General features: G+C 44.5%; 4 protein-coding genes across 7 annotated transcripts; 2 read left to right on the forward strand and 2 right to left on the reverse strand.

Annotated features, from left to right (window-relative positions):
• Positions 1-40: 40 nt before the first annotated feature.
• LOC6616699 (nudC domain-containing protein 3) lies at positions 41-1,197 on the forward strand. Its single transcript, XM_002041018.2, has 3 exons — positions 41-215; positions 274-806; positions 868-1,197. The coding sequence occupies exons 1-3, from the start codon at positions 115-117 to the stop codon at positions 1,152-1,154; spliced, it is 921 nt and encodes a 306-aa protein (XP_002041054.1). The 5' UTR covers positions 41-114; the 3' UTR covers positions 1,155-1,197.
• Positions 1,183-2,251, reverse strand: LOC6616700 (nurim homolog). Its single transcript, XM_002041019.2, has 2 exons — positions 1,825-2,251; positions 1,183-1,765 (listed from the first exon to the last, which is right to left on the reverse strand). The coding sequence occupies exons 1-2, from the start codon at positions 2,149-2,151 to the stop codon at positions 1,331-1,333; spliced, it is 762 nt and encodes a 253-aa protein (XP_002041055.1). The 5' UTR covers positions 2,152-2,251; the 3' UTR covers positions 1,183-1,330.
• A 160-nt stretch (positions 2,252-2,411) lies between these two features.
• LOC116801428 (ribosome-binding protein 1) lies at positions 2,412-11,233 on the forward strand. 4 transcript variants are annotated; one of them, XM_032720882.1, is made up of 7 exons: positions 2,412-2,482; positions 6,816-8,157; positions 8,245-8,907; positions 9,267-9,362; positions 9,473-9,931; positions 9,995-10,117; positions 10,179-11,233. In XM_032720882.1, exons 2-6 carry the CDS (start codon positions 6,874-6,876, stop codon positions 10,115-10,117), a joined length of 2,625 nt encoding a protein of 874 aa, XP_032576773.1. In that variant the 5' UTR covers positions 2,412-2,482; positions 6,816-6,873; the 3' UTR covers positions 10,179-11,233. The 4 variants fall into 4 exon arrangements, with proteins under 4 accessions (XP_032576773.1, XP_032576776.1, XP_032576775.1 ...); XM_032720884.1 differs by lacking the exon at positions 2,412-2,482 and adding an exon at positions 2,484-2,537; XM_032720883.1 differs by lacking the exon at positions 2,412-2,482 and adding an exon at positions 4,952-5,334.
• LOC6616702 (dual specificity protein kinase Ttk) lies at positions 10,679-13,736 on the reverse strand. The gene is made up of 4 exons (XM_002041021.2): positions 13,437-13,736; positions 12,105-13,121; positions 11,485-12,040; positions 10,679-11,411 (listed from the first exon to the last, which is right to left on the reverse strand). The coding sequence occupies exons 1-4, from the start codon at positions 13,631-13,633 to the stop codon at positions 11,280-11,282; spliced, it is 1,902 nt and encodes a 633-aa protein (XP_002041057.1). The 5' UTR covers positions 13,634-13,736; the 3' UTR covers positions 10,679-11,279.
• Positions 13,737-13,905: the final 169 nt, after the last annotated feature.

The following is a 13,905-nucleotide window of genomic DNA, read 5'->3' on the forward strand; positions in this document are numbered from 1 at the left end:
TCAATAAGCTATCACCGTTTTAAATGTATTGTTATCGATAGACGTGCACAACAGATGTTAAGGTTAAAGCGTTCTAAACTATTTTAGTTTTCGGCGGTTACTATTCCTAAAAAAATGGAATTTCAGCGAAACGATGCTATGCTAATGGAAATTCTGCAGGATCGGAAAACAATTACCGGTTTCCTGGACTCCATTTTCGGCTTTCTGCGACGCAAGTAAAAAATTTTATATCAAGATCCTTAACAAAACTGTAGACCCATTTCCCTTTGTTAGCACCGATTTTTATCACACAAAACGCGATGAATCGGATAAAATAGGCTTTCCCAAAGGCGTGAGGGATCAGATTCTATATGGCGCCATGCAGCGCTACGATCCGGATTGCTTGCTCCAATCCCTGCCCGCGGAAGGCGGTGCAGATGATGGGGAAACGGCTCCGCCTGCCGTCGAAGAAGTGGTTCTGGAAAGCGAAGATGTTCCTCAGGACGCGGAAATGAAACCCATAGAAAGCCAGCCGTCACAAAAAGGGAAAGAACAGTCAAAGTTCTCCCCCAGCGACTACAAAAACGGAGATGTTTTCGAATCGCACTGCTGGTCGCAAACCCTGAAGGAAGTGGAGGTGCAGGCTCTGCTTCCCAAGGATCATCAAACGGCGAAGAAGCTGCACATTTCTATTCAGGCCCAGCACATCAAAGTGAGCAGCAAGCACAGCCCAGAGACGGTCATCCTCAATGGAAACCTGAGCCAGCGGATTAAACACAACGAGGCGGTGTGGACGATTGACCAGAACCGATTGATCATAAGTTGCGGTGAGCATTCACCTAAAACATCTTCATAAACCATTTTAATATATATATTCCCCAACTGTAGATAAAGCAAAGGAGCTCTGGTGGGAGCGGCTCTTCGAAGGTGATCCAGAAATCGATGCAAAGAAGATTGAATGCGAACGCTTTATCAATGATTTGCCGGAGGAAACTCAGGCCACCATAGAAAAGCTTAGGGTCCAGCAGTTGGCAGCAGACAAGCAACAAAATGAAATTCAGACCTCAAGCCCCGACCAAGCGATAACCCTGGATCGCTTGAAAGCTGCCTGGGATGCCGAAGGTTCGCCGTTTAAAGGACAGCCCTTTGATCCTTCTATCGTAAGAATGACTTAAATTTTAAAATAAATATCTAAGCTAGTAATAACTGAACCATATATGTATATCTTTTAGTTTTTTCAATATTTGTTTCGTTCTGATTCGGAAACGGAAATTGTTATAAAAGTATTATTCAATACAAACTCATGTCAACTTACAACTAGATCTTAGTAAGAACACTTTGGAGATTAAGTTTACTGGGCCTTCAGTTCGAGTTTCTTGCGCTGCAGTTGAATCTTCTGATAGGCCACATCGTTCTGATCTGTGGACCAGGCCAGGTACATGTAGGTGGTCAGGAGCAAGGCCATGACTAGCCGATCCACGCTCATCACATTCGTGGCGAACAGGATGACCGACAGGCCCACAAACGAGGGATGTCTCACATGTGCGTACAGATTGCGCAATTCCCCGGATTTGTAGCTGATGGGCGGTCCGTAGGCCTTCAGATCGTAGTAGGCTTGCTTTACGCCCAGCAGCTCTGGCAGATCCATCACCAAACTGCCGCCAAAGATGACCACCCAGCAGATGCCATGGGTGATCACGAAGGTCCACCAAAGCGGAGCACTCTGCTCCACATCAATTTGCCACAGAACAATCGACTGTGCGGGCAGCCAGTTGGCGATCAAATACTGAAATGTCCAAAGTTGCAGTTGGCAGCTATTTCTGTCCAATTTGTGGGTATACAAACATGTAAACAAAGCGATGACGTCAGGCTATAAATAGTGCGCTCCGCTCCCGACAAGCCCAACTTGGCCAGCAGCTTCTTGACCACGGCTGACTTGAGGAAGCTGTGCTGGAAGATGAATCCGATCAGGTAGAGGGTATCGAACACCACGGGTCCATAGGCGGTCTGCAGGCGCGACTTGTTGTCCAGTAAATTGAAAATCCAGGTGTGTGCCTTGGAAATCGAACGAGGCGTCGAGAGGAACATCATCAGGCTCCCAACCACGTACAGGGAGTACGCGAATGTGGCCAGGGATGCCAATAGCACTATGGACTTGGCAATCGATGTCATTCTTGTCAGGAAAATTGAGAAAATAGGTATTTATTTTGAGATAATCAAAACAAATTCAATGAACGTTTGGGTGAGCTAATCAGTGCGACCATGGCACAGTCGCGATAAAATCTCCGGTGAAGAATTTCAATTTGGTTTGTGTATACGATAAAACATCGCTCTGCCAATATAGTGTGTCTCGGCTACAAAAACATCGCGCATCGTGCAGGTGGTTCGAGTCAACGCTACGCGTCAAAATTTAGGATTATTTTGTGACTGGCGGGATTTTTGGAGTATGTCGCCACGGTCACTCTGTTTGCAAATGTTTCAATTTTCCCACTAACGAAAAAGTGTAAGTCCACAGCCGAAAGACATAAGAAAGTTAAGAAAAAGTTGAAAAGTTGCAAGTAAGACCTAGTTTGATAAAGCGTATCTAAGTCCAAGAAAAGTGATGAAAAAACTGTCGACGCGACAACCTCCCACACACACTCAAACAGGCGCAGCGCTCCGGCACACACATACACAAGTGGCTTGCAAATGGCGGATGCGTTTCCAACAAAAAGAAAAGAAGAAGGAAAAGAAAGACTGCATTGTAAATGTGAAATGTTGTGAAAATTGTTGACGTTGCAAGTGGCTTAAAATCGGCAGAAAATCAGCGTTAGAAGTATAGAGGCTGTTGATAAGAAGGGTAGAGCGGTGTATGTGCATGTGTGTAAGTGCAGTGCGACGCCCTTTTGTCTTGAGAGGAAAAAGGAAGCCACTACTTTATTTATCGGTGTGCAATTATTCAAGCTGCCAATTAGCAGCCGACACACTTTCACTGCTCCCCATTGCTTAATTATGAGCAAAGGGGACAGCTGACTGCTTTGAATTGCCAAAAATCTCGGTCGCCGCCGTCTGGCCGGGCCCTTGCCCCCGCCCTGCCACATTTGTTGTTCGCTGATTTTATCAAAGAAAAAGACAAGAAATGAGCATAATTGAGGCGCTGACCTCACACACACACACATACACATAAGCATATTCGGGCTTATCAAAGGAGCGAGAGCGGAGGAGAGCTCAAAAGAGAGAGCGGGCAGAGCAGAGCGGCTGCAGTCCAATAAATCATGGACTCAAAAATCGTTCGTCATCGGGGAAAACCAATTGACAATCAACAAATGCTATCGACGTCTACGTCAGCAATCAATAACCATTAACCGCCAGCTTTAGACAATATCAATTTGCCTATTTATAGCCTTTATGAGTCACTCCACATTTTAGACCAACCTTCCATCTGTGGACCAAAAGAAAAAATTAGGGAGACGAACTTGGAACCTGACGCTCCCACGCAGGAATAACAAGAAGACACCACACACCGCAAAAATAAAACATGCCACGCTCTCTTTCCCACAGAGAAAAATAAAGCAGCATTGCATGTTGCATAAATATTACGGGAGAAAAAGACGAAAAGTAGGGAGCAGTGCTTTCTAAAATTAAAACTCTTGAGCCGCTGAAAATAGCAGGGGCAAAAAATGCATTTATGAATAAATAGATGAAAAATAATGAATGAGTGCGAGTACGCTCTCGCTGTCAGCGGTGACAGAGAGAGCGAGAAAAGCACTGGCACCGTTATCAGTGATGCTGCTGCGAAAGCGAGCTAGTAAAAGTATAATTTCAAATTATTATTTTAAGAAAGAACAAAGAAAATATAAAATGGAGAACCTGGTTAAATTTTCAATAAATTGGAAGTTTTCAGTTTTAAAAATTTATTAAGATATGTAAGTTAATTATGAAAAACAGCAATTTTTTTAGAAACATTAAGACATTTATAATTAGCACAAGGTCTTTAATAATTTCACATAGTTGCGAGGATCAATAATTTTTTTATTTCCATTTGAAGAGATGTAATCGCATGGGGCGAATACTTGACCCACTTCAAACACGCTGCCTCCAAAGGCCAGAAAATGGTCAACTTGGCATTTCTGGCCGGTGCTCACCGACAGGGGAGAAATTCCATGTGCCAGCAAGTGCGAGTGTGTGTGTGAGCAGGCAGCTAATTGAACACTGGGGCGCCGCGAAAGGAAAGGGGGAGGGAGGCAGGGAAGCAACGGCACAGAAAGATAGAAGGAAAAACGGTAAAATTAGGCCAACTGTGCAGTTCGATGTCAGTTTGCCAGTTTGTCCGTTTGCCAGTTTGTCAGTTGGCTGTAACGAGGCCGAGCAGCCAGCGTGTTTTGCATGCTGTTCGACCATAATACATAATTATTTATAGATGGTCATAATGATAATTGGCAGCAGGATTTCGACTTTCACACACTCGTTTATACAAAAACTTACAAAAAACCGCTGGCGAGTCACAGTCACACACACATGGGCGCTTTTCTTCCGGTTGATGACCTTTACCGGCGTTTTTATTGTGCTTTTTATTCTCTTTTGGCTTTGGCTCTCTTCTGCCGCCGCCACTTCTGCTGCTTCTTCCTCCCCCGCCACAATACGCACGGAATCGGAATCCGCAGCCCGGACTTTACTTACTTTCCGTTAAATGCCATCGATTTGTTTGACGGAAACCCGTTCCCATTGTGCAATTAAATATTAATTTAACTTTGGGGTCAGTCCACCCATCCGTAGAAATGAATGTCGGCTTGATAATAGACAATTTGAGCTGTAAAAACTTTCATAAATTGTAGTGAAGATGTTTTGAACCATCTAAATTTTCACGACGATCGCAGTACAACAGTTGCAATCACTGCAAATGGTTACATTTGTTAATAAGAGAAGTCTGGAAATGAAATTAAGATGTAAAAACGTTACCATCTTATAGATAGAGTAAACCCGGAAAGATTTGCTGTATAAGGATTATTCGTTTACCCAGTATCACGTAACCCAGTATTTTTGAAAGCCCCTTTGAAATGTTTGTTGATTGTGGATAAGAAGAAACCGAAACACAGCCAGAATCTTCTAGCCAGAAACATGACGCGAGCCAGCAAAGCAGCAGAAATAAGAAGCCAGAACTTGACAAACCAACAGAGGAAAATAAATACCCGACCTGCCAGTTATCGCAGCCGCAGAGAGCAACAACCTTGAATTTAAATTTTTGCAATTTGTGAATTCTTCCACTGAGCTCGCGGAGCCAGCGAAATTTCAAGTTTTGTTCTAACTGTTTGCGGTGGGAGCGAAGAGAGAAAAGTGCCACGGAGCGCAAATACACTGAGAATAATACTTCCTGTGGTTAGTATTAGTACTTTTCCTTTCAAAAAATGTACAAACTACGAATATATATTAATTGAAGGTTTCAAAGATAACTGTTCATTTTGATGGTACAAGTAATGTCATTAAATATTTTAAACTCAAGACTTATTGCCATTTTGTTTGCTGATTCTTCATTAATATCTTGCTCTCATAAAACGTAACTTTCACTTACGTTGCTCTACACTTTAAAAGCCAGACCTGAAAGAAAACATTCAGAAAATAACATATTCATACATAAATTTTAGTCGATCTTGGGAATTGCTTCAAGTGTAGAGAGCTGAGGAGAGATCTCTAGTTGCGAGCCCAGCTCTGCTGCGAATCTTTTCACTAGCCTTTGGCATTCGCATCGTGTCCATCGGAAGAGACTCGTAAAGTTTAACGAAAATAGATTAAACAGTGCTGATTTTTTTTGCCAGTGAGCGAATTGGAAAATTTGCATACGTGTGCGTCAGAACCTAGACTTTGAGTTATTTTAAATTGTTATTGTTTTTCGGATTGTCTTGTGAGTTCCTTTCAATCTGCGTCAACACCTTTGGCTGCTGGGAATGTCTACCAACTTTCGTTCAAGGCTACCCAGCAGCTGCTTCATAAGCTAATTTTATTCTTTGTGACTTTGGCGGGTCCCCTCTGCTGCCCGGAATACATTTTTTTCTCTTAATAGCTGGGTTCTTTGAGGAATCGATAATTCCAGCTGGGATTTCTTATCGCCCTGCCTGCGCTAAATGAAATTCAAATGACCTTTTTGCCTAAATTTGAAATTCATGGGGATTTATTGGGTTGGGCCATGCGGATTTCCACTGTATAATCCGGAATACCAGGAATATTGAGCGATTCAGCAGTGCATTTGTTTTTATCTCAGCAGAGCAAAAACAACAATGAAATTATCAACCGCACAGCGTTTTATTAATATAACGACCAGCGAACCCAGTCATCTGCAGCAATAACAACGTGTTCATACAAAAGGAGAACTTGTGTTGGGCTCTGAACCATTTTCCGGCCGGTAAACCGATAAGCACGTTCAACTCAAACAATCCGGCTATATACAGCGTAATTGCCATTGAATGTAGTGTTCTTGATCTGCCTTTTTTAGTGGGCATTTCTTCGGCGTTTTTCGATTTTTGAGCCCCACGTCATCAGTTTGTACTACATTGTAGCGGTTCTCAGGCTGAAAAAAGCTGATAATGCTACGAAATGAGTTTGATAGCAAAAGTTTATACACAAGTGACCCTAAAGAGCATTTCTAACATTTCCACACCTGAGATTATTTTTTGCTTTGTTGGTTGCTTTCCCTGGAAACCAAACGGGAAATGTGGCCGTAATTCCGGGTTTCTCCTTATCAATGATATCGAACATTTTTTTATAAGTATTTACACCTGCAACTGCAAATAGCTAGAAATAGATACCATATAATATGGCTAAATTGGAAAAAATACTAACGAGAATCTCTATTTATTCAACAGCATTCGCAAAGGAGATCCCTGAGAAAAATCCACGGCTCAACCGGAAAGTTATGCAAATATGGACTTCCACATACTGATCGTCATCGGTTGTGTGGTCAGCGCCTCGCTGCTCTCGTTCCTGTTCATCAATAAGATCTTCCGGCGCAAGACTTTCGAGGAGGTGGTGGCCGAGAAGCGAGCCCTGAGCGCCAATCTCTACAAGGCGGCCGGTGGCGCCGCTACCAAGAAGCCCAAGAAGAAGGAACTTAAGCGCGAAAAGAAGCAACGTCAGCGGGAACAGCAGCGGGATGTGAACAACGAGCCGGAACCAGAGGAAGCCGAAGACTACTCCGATGGTCAGTCGGAGGGTCAGGGCTCCGTGGCTGGCGAGGAACCCGGTCTGTCCAAGCAGCACGTTGAATTTGAACCCGATGCAGAGGTCCTCACTGATCAGCGACGACCTAGTAGCGTGGCTGAGAAGGAGAACCAACCTTCTGGGGCTGGCAAAAAGGGAAAGAAGGATAAGCGTAACGGAGCCAACAACAAGACAGCCGGAATCCTGGTCAACAAGAACGAAACTGTTGCTGTTAAGCCTCCAGCTAACGCCGAGGAGACACCAACTTTGAATAATTTTGAAACCAAGGTCCCCAAGGATGTGGTGGAGCTGAAGAAGCAGGAGCAAAAGGAACGCAAAGAGGACAACAACAACAAGCAGCAAAGTCAGAAGAAGGTCGCCGGAGGCAATGTGTCCAAGAAGGAGAAGGTCGCAGCTGTCGAAACTGAAGCACCCGTAGTGACCAAGCAGATCCTCAAGCAACAGCAGCAGCAGCAGAATGGCTCACCCAAAACGCAGCACAACCAGGCCAACAACAAGACCAAGCAGCAGCAGCAAAACAAGAAACAGAATCATAAGGAAACCCTATCGACTAAGGATTTGGCTCATGCTTTGGATAAACTGGCCGATCACCAGAACCAGACCATTGGCGTTAACGCTCTGATGAATGTGTTTTCCCGTGCCGAGCTTAATCGCTCAGAGATTCAGATACTCATCGACTATCTGCTAAACAAGCAACAGGATATGCCCTCTTCGCACTCTGAGTGGTCGGATGACATCTGCCAGAAACTCAAGCGCCAGCTGGAGGAGAAGGAAAAACTGCTGGCCGAGGAGCAGGAGGCCTCCATCGGAATTCAGGCTAAGCTGCGCGAACTGCGCCAAGAGGTTAACACAGAACGCGCCCAGATGCATGCCCGAAACCAGGCCTATATCGATAAGTTGCAAGGCAAGGAGCAGGAGCTAGCCGCCCTCAACCAGGAGCTGTCCAGTCTGAATGACAAGTTGACGCTTGAGCGACAGCAGCTTACGGTAAGAACAGCTTCTGAAGTTTATGGGAATATTTTCAAACAGAGCCTATATTCTAATTTTCTACAAATAATTCATTCTTTGTTTTAGACCCTTCGGAGGGAGAAGCAAGCCAATTCGCAGGATCTGGTTCAGTTGCAACGTTTGCAACAGGATCTCGCACACAAGGAAAAGTGCCTGGCGGAAATGACCGCATTCGTTAATGCAGAGACCCAGCAGAAGAACGAGGTGATTCAGCAGCAGGCTCAGCAGCTGCAAGCCCTGGAGCTGCAACGCGAAGAGCTGGAAGCGCGCCAGAACAACAGCATCTTTGAGCTGGAGCAGCGCAAGCAGCTGGAGGCGGAGAACGCCGACCTCAAGCAGGAGCTGAGCTCTGTTCAACAGACTCAGTCGGAGCTACAGCGCGTCCACGCCGCCGAGTTGCAGGAGCTGCGACAGAACTTGTCCGTCCTGGAGGCCCGCAACGTTGCGCTCAGCCAACAGCTCACCCAAGCCGCCAACAGCGCGGTTCAGGCCACCGCCGCCCAGTCGGAGCAGGCCCAGGTTCAGACCGAAGCGCTGGCCCAGAAGCAGCAGGAGCTGAATGCTCTTCGCTCGCAGGTTGGTTCGCTGACGGATGCCCAGGCCCAGCAGCAGAAGCAAGCCAACGCTCTGCAGTCGCAGCTCCTGGAGGCTCAGCAGCGGGCCGATCAGCTGCAGGCCAAGGAGCAACATCTGCAACAGGAGCTCCAGGAGCAGCGGGAGAAAAACAATGTGAGTAGAGAATGAATTCGATAACTAGAAATATGTTAAAAAACTTCTTTTTGTGTTGCATTCCCATTACATTCCTTATTTACGAACCACCTATTTTAAACTTTATTGCACTTTACTTTGTAATCCTAAATCCTAAAATTGATGGTATATATATGTCAAGACTTATGCATGAAGATTAATAATGAATACAGATGATTAAATTGAAAAGGATTTCAACACAATTTGAACCAAACTAAGTGTAATCCTGAAGCGTTGCATTCGAGTTGTTATGCCGTCGTTCGTTCTGCCTGTTGCATCTGCATCCTTTGTGTGCCTTTTCTGAATCCTTTACTAATTGCCACGTATTCGTGTTTCGTCAGGACGTGCGTATGAAAAATTGGAAGTTGATTGAAGCGTTGCAAAATGCCGAAGCATTAACAGCTAAGACGAAAACAAATTCAGCGCAGTCCGTAGGCGTAAGTGCATGATCTTTGTCAGCTTCTTCTGCTTGCCTATATGATTTCATCTGAAAATTCGTAGAGCCTAATTCATTTTAAATTGTAATTGTATGCATTAATCTTTGCAGCAACAACACAAAGAGCTGCAGCTGCAGCAACAGAAGGCCGTGGCCGCCAATGGAGGTGGTAGTGCCAGTTCAGCCAAGAGCGAGCAGCAGAGGATCCGGGATCTCTACCAGCGCCTTTATCCCGACGCTGTTAAAGCGCAGTCGGGAAATGCCCTGCAAGCATCCTTTGACCAGTGGCTGGAACAGGTCCTGGCCACCCATGTCAAGCAGCAGCAGGATAAGCTGCGGCAGAAGCTCGATGCGGAGAAGTCCGAGAAGCAGAGCAGCAGTAGTCATAAGTCCACACAATCAAACAACAGTAGCAGTAGCAACCACAATAGCACCCACAACAATATTAGTAGCAATAATAGTAGTTCGAATAGCCAATCCTCCTCCGCCGTCGAGCAGCAGGAGCTGCACAAACAGAACCTGCAGCTGCGGGAGTGCAACGACAAGCTCACCCAGCTGGTCACCAAGACGGTAAGTACTTTTGCCTTATAGTAATTTATAATCGATCAAGTGACAATTACATCTTACGAACAGACCAACACATTGATGGACTTGGAAGACCGTGCTCGTGAGCAGGACGAGCACTGGCGTGGCATCGTCGAGCAGAAGGAGCAGCTGATCCTTACGCTGCAGCAGCATGCCTCAAACGGAGAATAGGTAAGGAATTTTGTTGCTAGTCTATAATAACTAGGTTTAAAATATTTTTGTTCTTTTGCAGGACATTTAATGTCGAAACATATGCGGAAAGGGAAGGAGGCCAACAACGACGATAAACTGACAAGCAACCGCAGAGTTTGTCCAACTTCCATAAGAACAGCAACAGTAAAAAAGAAACAACTCTAAAAATCTATTAAGTTTAAAGTTAATGTAACAAAAAAAAAAGGCGAGGAAAAAGTAAACTTAAAGCATGCCCCACAACAGCAACATTTAACATTTTATAGTAGCGAGAACCAACAATTATGAGAATGAAGAACTATGGAACGCTTTAAGAAATTATATACACATAACTAAAGCAAGATAATGATAACAATCGAAACTTGTGCAATGTTAAACGAGAAGAGAAGAAATGCTAGCAAAGGAAAAGTCCGACTCTGATTACAGAAACAGGCAATTTCCACCCAAGCCCTCCCAAGAAAAAGCAAACCAACCCGGAGAAACCGCGAAAAATCCATTGCTGCTGCTACTTTCTAATTATTATTTAACCCATACTTTGCATGCGATTATTTTTGTGTTATACTTGCATTTAAAAACGCGCTTTAAACAATTGTATATGTATCTTATGTTAAGCAAATGAATTTAAAACCCAGCTACTTAAAATGCAAATACACATAAAATAAACAAACTAATAGTATGAACGTACGTATGCTCTGGGCCATTGTGAATTTTGTATGTTTTCCATTAATGTTTTCTGTTTTTCTGTGAACTTTTAATTTTCCGCCGCTAGGCAGAGCAAAGTATTTAATCCCAGGAAGAGCAAATGGCAGCAGCAACATTTAATTAAGCGTAAATAAACAAGAAAACAACTATTTTTATATAAAACTGAATGAGAACCTATCTTATAAGTAAACGCAAATTAAACACGAATGCTAACTAGCTATCTATTGTCGGAACCTGTTGCATGCGACATACTGAAAAATTAGGCAAACCAAGAAATTCAAGCCCATCAGCAACCACAACAAACAAAAGAACGAGCTATAACAGCATTATAAGGATTTATGATGTTTAATTTACGATAAATGAGAATTAAATATATACACACACATATGAGAAAGACATTTGACCTTTGACATTTCACTAATAATTAGCTGAGCTTTCGTGCTTAATTGCTGTTGGCGGTTCTGCTGGGTATCTGCAGGTTCTGCAGCGGAATGATCATATGGAATGGGTACTGTAATAGTTCGGTGCACGACGGCCGCTTTTTGGGATTCAGCTGGAGGCAGTTCTTGGCCATCTGCAAATAGAGCAGAGATAGTTGGATTCGAAATATTTCTAAGTGTAAAAGCTTCATCCTGCCCAACACTCACATGAACCAGCATGATGGGATAGTAGGGTGGAATGGCGGGATACTCGATGCTGGTGCCCGGTGCAGTGATTGCACTCATCTTGGCATAGACATTTCGGATGTGGCCGAACGGTGTCTTTTGGTAGAGTAGCAGGTAAAGGATGCAGCCCAGCGACCACACGTCCGATTTGGTCGAGATCTTGATCTTGGGCTGATCGGCTTTACGCATCGGACTATTTCCCGTGGAGGTGTCCGTCAACGCCTCCGGACTAATGTAGTTAAAGGTGCCCGCCTGCGAGAATTTGATGATGCTCGTCGAGTCCACAGCGATATTGCTGGCTATGCCAAAATCGATCAACTTCAGTCTGCCGCTGACCATCAGGAAATTTGCCGGCTTGAGATCCGAATGGATGACACCGTGTTGGTGAATGTAGTTGACCGCTTGCAGCATTTGGTACAGGATGTTCATCAGGCTATAGAGAGGAAGGTTGGTGGAGTAGCTCTGCAGGATCTTGTTCAAGTCGCAGTCGCCTTTCTCCATCACCATGTACAGCTTGGACTCCTCGCGCACAAGTTGACTAAGGAAAAAAAGAGTTCTTAAACAGTGACGTTACCAAGAAGACAGTATCTAAAAATATTTACTAATCGTAAAGTGCCACAACACAAACGTTCCCTTGTAGCTTTGCCAGAAGTTTGGTTTCGTTTAGATACCCCTGTACCACTTGTGGATCGGCCTGCAGATCCACCACCTTCAGGGCGAACTCATTTCCGGAATCCGATCGGCGTGCCAAATAAACAGAGCTGGAGCCGCCACAGCCCAGTTTCTTGTCAATCGTATACTCATGATTCTTCATTTTTAAAATATTAGATGTCTTGTGAGAAGGGTGGGAAGGCTGCTCTGGAGGTACAGCAACTGCCGGAATCAGCACCAGCTCCTTTGGTTCCACAATATCCACCTTGACTGGCGCGTTATCCTTGTCCGTCTCCCGGAAAACATTATCTAGGGACTTCTTGGAAGGGTGCTGATTCTTTGGTGGTTCTGCCTTTTTCGGAGGCTCTGGAATGTCCGGGCTTTCTGTGATGGTGTCGCACAGGGAGAAGCTTATGCTATCGGAGGCCACTGGAGCAGCACGACTCACGGTCATGGGTGTTTGGAAGAGCACTTTCTGCGCACGGAAGTCATTGGACACCGCACTTCGACTTTTTCCAGCCAGTGTGGAACCTATTGTTCGCACTTGGGGGGTAATGAAGTCTGCATCCGGCTTCGTCTTCGAGGTGGAGGCTAATTCATTACGCAGTGGCGTCTCGGTCTCTTGGAGTGGGCGCCTTTCGGTGGCACTTGGTGCAGCTTGAAGCGTGGGCGCTGTCTTTTTGGCCACTTGTTTTTCCGAGTTCGCAACAGGTGATCCCTGACTGCTGCAATTGATGCCCATGTCGTTGAATCTTCCCAGGAACGAGAGATTCGAATCGGATTGTTTGAGGGGGACGGCACTTGATGTTCTACGAGTGGTAATGTTGCTGTTGCTGTTTGTTAACTCTTGAGATGGGCTCAGCACAAAGGAATCGTTTAGGATGGCGCAGTTAAGGTTGTGATTGCTCTTGATGTCCTCCTCGTCACTGTCCGAATCCATCATAGTCAACTCGGACACTCGGCGAGGTCTAGAATTGATAAAAACGTTGAATGTAGCATTAATAACCATCCCTAGGTGATCTTGTAATAAAAATCCTTTTACTTGTGAGTTAATATAGATTAAGTTAGGTGGGTTTGATGTTTAAGGTGTATACTAGAAGAAGGTGTATGTCTAGAAGATACAGGTTAGTCTCGATGGACAGACCAACTTGGATAGAAAAGACCTTTAGACAATGACGACCCAAAAGGGATCTGGAATTGAGATCCTTGCAGACTCGGGAGGACTTATGTATAGGGAACAGGTGATATTATGCGATACTGGACATTGATGTCCCAGTTCTTACAGCATATTTGTGGGCAGGGGATGCGGTTCGTTCTCCTTGCCTTTCGTTTGGACTTGGAAAGACGCTACTGGCTGCTGTTTTCGTTCTCCCGCCGCCGCTTGTCGTGGTCGGTATGGCGTGTTAAAGTCGTCCTCCGAGTCGGAATCCAGTCCCAGTGCCATCATGTCCTTGGTGCGGCGGGGCACAGGCGTGGTCATCTTGCAACCCGATTTATTCTGCCCGACAAATAGTTAAAGATCCAATTGCAAATCAAATTCGGGGTTTAAATTTGTTTTTTATTCAAGTGTGACCGAAGTTCAAAATTTAAAACATCCGAAGCGCGCTGAATGAAGCCTTTAATAGTTGTTAAAACTAAATAGTTAACTTAACAACTTAATAGTTGTTAAATAATTAAATGAAAATAAGGGTTTAAATAAATTTTGAATTTTTTAAATTAAGAAATATTGAAGACTACCTAAATTAATTTAGT

This window comes from Drosophila sechellia, chromosome 3R (assembly GCF_004382195.2).
Source record: "Drosophila sechellia strain sech25 chromosome 3R, ASM438219v1, whole genome shotgun sequence".
NCBI classification, from domain to species: Eukaryota; Metazoa; Arthropoda; class Insecta; order Diptera; family Drosophilidae; genus Drosophila; species Drosophila sechellia.